This window comes from Chinchilla lanigera, unplaced genomic scaffold, assembly GCF_000276665.1.
Source record: "Chinchilla lanigera isolate Chin_1 unplaced genomic scaffold, ChiLan1.0 scaffold00080, whole genome shotgun sequence".
In the NCBI taxonomy this organism is placed as follows: Eukaryota; Metazoa; Chordata; class Mammalia; order Rodentia; family Chinchillidae; genus Chinchilla; species Chinchilla lanigera.
In genome coordinates, this window is record NW_004955481.1 from 7832107 (window position 1) to 7840878 (window position 8772).

Here is an 8772-nt window from a genome sequence, read left to right on the forward strand (position 1 = left end):
CTAGGTACCACAAATCTTTTTCATTCATTTCCCTATCCCGCAAGTTTTAGGGTCCATAGCATAACTGGGACTCTGGCCTGTGCAGCCACACTGAACAGTCACCAATCAGATGGAGAAAGAGCTTTTTGCCAGGCAAAAGAGTTCAATGGTGAGATGGACAGCTTGGAGGCAGTGGGCACCTGCCATCATGCCTGTATCTGTTGGGAGGGTAGAGTCTTCCCTCAAAGTAAGGTATTGTGCGTGTGTGCGTGCACATGTGTGCGCACACACGCAAGCAACACTAGGCAAGAAAGGTTGGCATTACATACCCCTGACACGCCCTTGAACCTTGAAATTGAGGGACTCAGGTGGGGTGCTCAGAGCTCAGACTGTGGAACAGGTTCCAGAAGTTGAGCTCACAAAGCTAGGAGTTCTAGAAGGCTCTAAGTCAGTCTGCAGCCTGCCTTCCCCATTGTCCACTTAACGCTGGGCGCCAGGATCCCAGTAATATTGTGGAGGACTTCCTGAGCTGAAGCAGAGATTTGGGCCACGGCTGCTGCTGTCATTGTCACCACGACCTCAGCTCTGGTGGGGAGGACTCCTGATCAGTGAGGTCCCTGTGCCCTCAAGCTAGAGCTGTTAACCAGGGCCCTGGGTTGGGCTGGCTGGACAGAGAAAGCAGATTTTGGTCAGAGATGGGAGGATCCTTGCCTGGAGGGTGGGGGAGGAGGATTGTTGGTCTGTGATCTCACCCACTGGCAGGTCTGTGATCTCAGAGTCACTTCAACTTCTGAACTTGCTGTAAAATGTTCAGGATGAACTCACCCTTAAGTCACTTAACTGTAACAAAATCAAAACCACTCACTGTGTAGCAGGGAGCTTGGTTTCCTCATCTATAAATTAGGTTACTAAACCTATTGCCCTCGAATTGTTAAGAGGATTAGATAAGATTAAGTTAGAAAATATCCAGAAAAGGCCTGGCCCAGTGTCTAACAGATCTGAAGAGCTCAGCACGGGTGATTGCCTCTTTCCCTCCTGCTCTACACACTTTAATGAGAAGGACTCCTAACTCTGTGGTTGCGACTCCAGTGTATTTCAGTTTAAGATACATCCACTGAGCAGTCAAATTATACCTGCAGCCCTGGTCTCAGGATATGAGGGTAAATAAGACCCGGCAGGCCACTGTTCTTTGGAAGGTCGTTTGTGATGGAATAGATATGGTAAATCCCTTAGGACAAAGGGAGGGTAGAAGACTGGGAGCCTGTGGGAGAGGTGGGGCACTGGCCCACCAAGGAAGTCTCTCTGGGGAAATCATCCCTGTTGTGACCCTGGAAGTCTGAGTAAGAATTGGCAATGGAGAGACAAGGAAAGGGCTACCTCTGTAGACAGCAGAGTTGTCCTGAGTGGACGGACAGGGTGACATTACTGGAATTGAAAGTATGAGTGGAGAGAGGCTGGCAGATCACTAAGGGTCTGTGGCTCATGCTTAAGGATGGTGCTGGCAGGCGCTAGTGAGGAGTGTCACGTGGCTGGCCTTTGTACTTACAACATTCGTTCTGGTGCACGTGTGCAGAAGAGTTGGGAGGGAGGGCTCAAGGCTGGGTATGAGGAGCTTTCATTAGGAAGCCAGGATGGTGGTTTGAACTTCAGGAAAAACAGTGCTGTTGGAGAGAGATAGAGTCAATAGGACTTTGGGATCGGTTGGCAGGGGAAGGGGTGAAGGATGCAGTAATGGAGAAGGAGAAGCAAAGGAGAACAGCCATATATGTTTTTTGGGCAAAGGGGTGGCTGTAATGTAAACCAAGGAAGAGAAGACACAGAAAGAGAAGGTTTTGGGGAACATTCATTCTGTTTTCAATGTCTTAGTTTGAGGGGACTGTGGGGTAGCCAAGGGGAAGAGAGCCAGTTGCCTCTGAGGTCTCAGGGAGAGAGGATGGAAGGTTGTCTCACTGCAGGTCAGGTTGACAGTGGGATTGCCAGAGAGTCTCCTGAAGTGGAAGAGATGAAGGCCCATGGTAGAAAGACCTGGAAATCACCCCAGCTTTTAAAGTCTGGGTAGAAGCAAAATCCACAAAGAAGAATAAGAAAGAGCCAGGGCAGGAGGCCAGTCTAGGAACCAAGAGAGACAAGGGTTTCAACAGAGGAATGGTCAGCAGTGTGAAGTGCTGCTGAGGACCCCTATACGATGAGATCTGCAGGGGTCCACTGGCTGGGAAAGAGCAGTTTTAGGCGAGTGGTGATGGTGAGGAATTCAGTGTCACTGGGAAGAACTGGGAGATGAGAAAGGAGTAATTTCCCCCTCCCCAGAAGTTTGGATGAGAAGAGTGGGGAAGAGATCAGTCAGCATAGATGAGAGTAATACTCTCAGGAAGGTGTGTAAGAGCTGCAGCCTTAACCAAGCATGATGCCCACACAGGGCAAGGAGGAGCAGGCAGGAGCGAGGTCCTGGTGAGGCTAGAGGAGGAGAACTGGCAGACAGGAAAGGATGAAATCTAGAGCCTGGTGGGAAGATAGGCCCAGATATGCATGAAGCCACCTTATCCTCACCCTAGGGTGCTGGTGATGGGGTGCATGAGGGATCGGACCAGTTTTCAGTGCGGTAGGGCTAAGGCAGGAAGAAGGAATTCTGCATGTGATCTTCCTGCTTTTTTCAGCACAGCAGGAGGTAGGGTGGTCATCTGGGAGTAAAGGGGGTGGGGCAGAACCCCATTTGGTGTTCAAGGACAGTAATGAAGGTTTCAAACTCCTTTTGAGGGAGATAGGAGAACGCTGACCACACAGAAGCATTAATGCCAGCGCTCGTTTTGGTTCACAATAGAAATAACAGCTAGTCTATTTTTAATGTGAAGAGCTAAGTTCTTTCATGCCTTTTCTCATTTATTCCCCTAACACTCTTGTGAGGCAGGTCTTATCAGTGTCCTGACTTTATAGGTAAAGAAAATGAGGCTTGGAGAGGGTCCAAAGTCTGATATGTACTAAAGGACAGAGATGGGCTTCAAACCCACTGTAGAGTCACAGCACTAGCCACTTTGTCACCCTGAGTGACATTTGTAGAGGGGTTGGAGAGCAGGGACATCCACTTTCAGGGTGTGCAATTGTTTCCCGTGTTGACTCTGAAGGTGGAGAGCAGGTGTGGCGGGCAGAGGTTGTGAAAGAGGTGGGAAGATATGATAGAAGGCGAGGTCAGAGATTAGAACAGGAGGCTGCAAAGATGGGGAAACTTCAGGTGATGAAAGATACGGGGACAGCAAGGCCATGGAATGGATAACTGGGGCAGCATGGAGGTGAATATCAGGGGGCGTGGAGAGGTGAAGGAGCCAGGAGGTTAAGATCAGCAGGAGCTAAGGTCCTCCATGGTATTGGAGAGGATGGAGGGCAAAGCAACAGGATGGGGGAGCTTCTAAGAAGAAGGGCTTTTGCAAAGTGATGTTTTAGAGTGGTGGTAGGGATGGAGACTTTCAGGACTTCCAGGGGTCTGTGTGTGGGAGGAAGAGGGTTTTCCATGTGAGAGAGCTCAGGGTGGTGATGTCACTTAACATCAGGAGATCAATGCTCAGTACTAGAAAGGAGGTCCCTTGGCAGTTGGGCTTAGAGATGTATTTATACCAATGAGATTGCCCAGCCATTGCCTCTGGAGTATCTGCTAAGGGCCACACCTCAGTGGGGCCTTGGATTCACATCAGCTTTGGTCTTAGTCCAAACTGTGACACTTCCTACTTGTCAAATCTTGGGCGTTGGGACAAATAATGCCTAGTGTGCAGTATGGAGCTCAAGTTGTGATTTTTCTCCCTCATTTCTTTCCTCTTTCCTCAGCTGCTAGGCCATGGTGGAGTTGGGTAAGGTTGCAAAGGAGGGGGATGGGTCTCAGGGACCCTCTCCAGGGTCTTAGGAGTATGGCTGGTGTTTCATGGGGGATGTAAGGGAGCTGAGGTGCTCTGTTGGAAGCTTCTGTCCATGCCCTCTTCCTTTTCCCAGGGGTACACTCAGATACCTGTCCTTTCTTCTTCCAAGGAGTAACTGCCTGTGAGTGGACAACCAGGGCTGGTGAGCTAAAGCTCAGCTCTGAGCCTGGGTAGCTGGGGCTTCATCTCTGCCACCTATATGGAAATCAGAAGGAACTGGACTCCCAGAAGTCGGCTGTGCCCACCTGTGATGACGTTGCTGGTTCTCGCCTCCCTGCTCAGCTGTCTGCTCACCTCCAGTGAGGCCAAGGTCTACAGTCGTTGTGAGCTGGTCAGAGCGCTTCGGGACTTTGGCCTGGACGGCTACCGGGGATACAGTCTGGCTGACTGTGAGAACACTTTTCCCTTGCTGGCTATGGCCTCTGGCTCCTCTCTCCCTCCACCCCCTTTCTCCCTCCTCCTTGTTCAAGGGGTGTGGGCTTCAAGGGGAGCTTTTTGAAGTTTTAAAACCAGGCGTCAATGAGATGATAGAGGAGGCCCAGCAGTAGGCAGGCAACAGGGGCCACGTTGTAACTCTCCCTTCATTTTCCTCCAATGGCAAAGCCAGGAGTCAAAGAACAGACCAGTTTAGCCCAATAAACTTAATCATGGCCATCAGGAGGAGACATCCATACTGAAATTTAGAAAGGAGGCCAGGAATGTAACTCAGTGGGTGCCTGCCTGGCAAGCACGAGGTCCTGAGTTTGACTCCCGGTACCAAAAAAAAAAGCGCAAACTGAACAAGTCAGTACTACCAAACTTTTCAAGGTGGTGGCAGATTTGGGAAGCTGTCTGTGAAGTGTAGTCACATCTGGCCACATTTTTTTCAGTCCCCTTTGTACATCCCATCCTGTCTTCCTAGTCATGCCTCTAAAGATCCAGTTCTGGTAAATTAACTTGACAAACACATTGGGCCCTACTGTGTGCCGAGAAAGTGTGAAAACTGCTAGCCTAAGAGTTCTAAGAATTCTAAGACCTGAGCTCTGGCCCTGATTCCTGCTGTGTGGTAGCTGTATGTGATCTTGGGCAAGTCACTTTACCTGCTTGAACCTTGGTTGATCCATTTTTAGAGCAGGTAGGGGGGCATCTGCCCTGGTCGCTTTGAGGTGGGTGAGGCCGGGAGCCCAGTATGTGGGACCTGTGCTGTGAGCACTCTGATCTGCAGTGGCCTGGCCATCTGACATCAGGCCCATGTCTGCCCACACAGGGGTCTGCCTTGCTTACTTCACAAGTGGCTTCAACACGGGTGCTGTGGACCATGAGGCAGATGGAAGCACCAACAATGGCATCTTCCAGATCAACAGCAGGAGGTGGTGCAAAAACCTCATCCCGGACTCCCAAAACCATTGCCGGGTGTATTGCTCTGGTAGGATGGGCCTGTGCCTTGGGCTGGCTGGGGTTGGGCCTTATACCAGTGTGGGCTTGTTCTCAGTTCATTTTGTTCCACCTGACTTTATGTCTGGCAGCAGGTCCCCCAGGAGTCAGATATGCAGCAGCAATGAGAGTGGGTACTCCGTGAGCCTGATAGTGGGGTCCCCCCTGGGAGGCGGGCCCTAGAGCTATAGGACGGAGTGAGGAGAGGGATAGGGGAGTACCTGTGTTTCAGAGATTGGGAGAGGAGTGGAGGAGGGAGGAGGAGGAGCAGGAAGAGGAAGAGGAGGAGGAAGAAGGGGAGAGAGATAGAGAGGGAGAGAGAGGGAGAGAGAAACACTCTGGATGTCTAGCTCTGCCCCTTTCTCCCTTATTATGTTTCTTTCTCTCCCACCCTAGACTTGTTGAACCCTAACCTCAAGGATACTGTTATCTGTGCCATGAAGATTGTCCAAGAGCCCCAGGGTCTGGGCTACTGGTAAGTAACTTGGGATGGAGCCCTTTCTCCAAAGATGTGTGGACAGAACTGGCAGTTAGTTGCAGGGAGCTAGCCTTCAGCAAGCACCCACTTTGTCCTAGGCACCATTCCTTGTCCTTGACAGCTACCTGTGTGGTAGGACTCACCACCACTGATGTGTCTACAGGTGGCACAGAGTTTCAGAGAAGACAAGCAGTTCGTGGGTGGTCATTTGGCTGTACAGCTGAGCTTGGCTTCTCCAAGATTTCCCTGTTCTATGATGTCTGCTTAAAGGTTCTCTAGATCAGGATCTAAGAAGACTCTCTGTGTACTTTTTAACCTGTGGCATCTTTGATATAAAAACTAAATTTTATATAATGCCCAGATGTATAAAATATGAAAGAAGAGGTTCTCTGCTTGAAGCAGAGGTGGGGCTTGGAGCTCCTACTTTCCATCTTCTCTTCCCATTTCCTCCCACAAGGTGGCCATGGAATTGGTGAGAGAGTTGGATGAGCATTGCATGAGGCCATGGATGAGAAATTGGTTCCCACAGGTGCCTCTCAGCTGTGTCCCACAGCTGCCCAGCTTCCTTTGGTGGGAGATTTCTAGTTTCCTTACACTCACACTTTTGGATGAGAAAACAGCAGGCTGGGGGCAGTGTCTCAGGGACTGGAGGATCAGGACCATGGACAGATGTGACAGATGATAAGACTGGGAAGGAAACTTGGGACCACTGCACACTGGCCCAAGAGTGGAAGGAAGGAGGACACAACAGAGGCAGAGTTGGGGGAGACTGCTTCAGTGCCTTTGCAGGAGTCTCAGGGAGAGATATAGAGACAGATGTACAGGTGATGGGCATGGGGGGAGTTGCGCACGACGGACTGTTGGAAGGGAATAGGGACAGGTGAGATGCAACCCAGGAGGCAGAGGAAGAGGTGCGAGTGATTATGAATCTAGAGAGGGTTTGGAGACGGGCCTTGTTAAAGAACTGTTAAAGGAACGGATTCGGCTCCAACAAGCTCTGCAGGACACAATGCATGTCTCTAACATCAGGAAGGATTCAGTCTTAAAGGAGAATGACATGTCATTTGCAGGAAAATGGAACTGGAGTACATCCCGTTAATTAAAATAAATCAGACTTGGAAAGTCAAGTACTACATGTTTTCTCTAATATGTGGAATCTAAAAAAAAAAGGAAGATATAAAAGTAGAAAGGTGGCCATTTTTAGCCAAAAGCAAGCAAATAAAGGGGAGGGAGCAAGAAAATATAAGGGAGAGTAATGGGATGGATATGATAAAGGATGTTATGTGCATGTATGAAAATACCACACTGAAACTCAATATTTTATACAATTAATATGCAATAAGAAAATATGTACACACTGGGAGTAAATTTCTGGCATGAGAACCCCTGAGAGGTGGCTAGGGCTAAACACAGGAAGTGGTCCCAGGACATGGAAGAGGGCTTGCTTATCTTCTCAAATATCAGCTGTGAGCTGGAACAAGGTAATGGTCCTGGGAGAGAGTATAAACAATAGTAACCATTAATGGAAAGACCCAGCTGGCAGGCAGGGCGGGTTGGGTGTGGACGCAGTTCTGTCATTCACTACCTGTGGACTTGGGGTAAGTATTTTGCACCTCAGGATGAGTTTTTCATTTGGAAAATTGGAGCATAATATCTGCCCAATCTACCTAATAGGGATGCTGGGGACAGGAAAAGTGGTGGTGATAAGTGGGGGGTGGAAGTGCTGGTGCTACGTGTACTACAAAGGGCTGTACACATGTAATGTGGTGTCACTGTCACCGAAACATGAGGGAGTAGGAAGACAGCCTCACACCTGAGCTCCAGGCTCCAGATCTTTGCCAGTGATGTGTAGGTGAACTGAGCAAAGAGGGAAGCTAGATATTCAATTTTTAGAGGCCATTCTCTTCCTTTACATTCTCTTTTCTCTAGAAGCTTCCTTGCTTGGTTGTCCCTCTCCCCTCCCTGGCCTCTCCCCTTGCCTCCTTCCTGATTTAGAGCCAGTGTCTCCTTCCTGCTCTCAGCAGTGTCTCTGAGCAGTGCCTGGGGCTTGCAGCTTACGTGGTCTCTGCTTGTTTCCTGTCCTCAGGGAGACCTGGAGGCGCCACTGCCAGGGCAAGGACCTGAGCGACTGGGTGGATGGCTGTGACTTCTAGGACCCCTCTGGATGGACCAGGCCATGCACAGCAGTCTGGGAAATGTGGCCCAGACTTGGGAAGACAAACCAGTTAATAAAATATAGTTTAACACAAGCATGGTTCTCAGCAGTATGTCTGCAGATGCTGAATTAAAAGTCTCTTATTGTGTCCTCATCTCATCTGGAGGTGGGCATCAGGTGCATGCCATGAGCCCTACCATGGGAAGCTTGCCTCCACTGCCGGTGACTTTGGGCAGGCGGTCAGTGCCTTCCTTGCCTATACCTGGTGACATTTTGGTCTAGGGTTGCCAGATTTAGCAAAACAAGCAAGCTAAACAAACAAACAACAAGAATAACAAAATGGGATGTCCTATTTAAATTTAAGTTTTTGAATAATTTTAGTTGTGTTTTCCCAGTATTGTATGCAGCACAGTTACATTTAAAAATCACTTGTAGCTGGACATGGTGGCACATGCCTATAATCTCTGCACTCTGGAAGGCTGGGACAAGAGGACTACAAGTTTGAGCCCAGCCAGGACAACTTGGTGTGAGACACTGTCTCGAAATAAAAACTAAAATATCAGCTGAGAGTATTTCAGTGCAAAGGTCCTAGGTTCAATTGTCAGTACTGCAAAAAAAAAAAAAAAAAATTACTCCTGTATACTAAATTCAAATGTAACTGGAACATCCTATATTTTACCTGGTAACTCTAATTGGGTCTGGTGTTTGGTACCTCTCACTTGTTTAGAAAGATCCTTGGGACATGTATTTCTTTGGCTCTGCTGGCAAATGGTGTCCATGGTGCTTTGGCCCTCCCTCTGGTACATGCTAGGCTATGACCCAGATGACCTACTTCAGAGGCTTCT

The 8772-nt window shown here is 49.1% G+C and overlaps 1 protein-coding gene across 3 annotated transcripts; it reads left to right on the forward strand.

The window, feature by feature from the left end:
• Positions 1-411: 411 nt before the first annotated feature.
• On the forward strand, positions 412-8024 carry Spaca3 (sperm acrosome associated 3). Of its 3 annotated transcripts, none has more exons than XM_005402832.1 (5): positions 412-587; positions 3991-4270; positions 5128-5286; positions 5691-5769; positions 7859-8024. In XM_005402832.1, the coding sequence occupies exons 2-5, from the start codon at positions 4081-4083 to the stop codon at positions 7923-7925; spliced, it is 495 nt and encodes a 164-aa protein (XP_005402889.1). In that variant the 5' UTR covers positions 412-587; positions 3991-4080; the 3' UTR covers positions 7926-8024. The 3 variants fall into 3 exon arrangements, with proteins under 3 accessions (XP_005402889.1, XP_005402888.1, XP_005402890.1); XM_005402831.1 differs by having other exon boundaries at positions 412-567; XM_005402833.1 differs by lacking the exon at positions 412-587 and adding an exon at positions 1240-1319.
• The last annotated feature ends 748 nt before the right edge of the window (positions 8025-8772 follow it).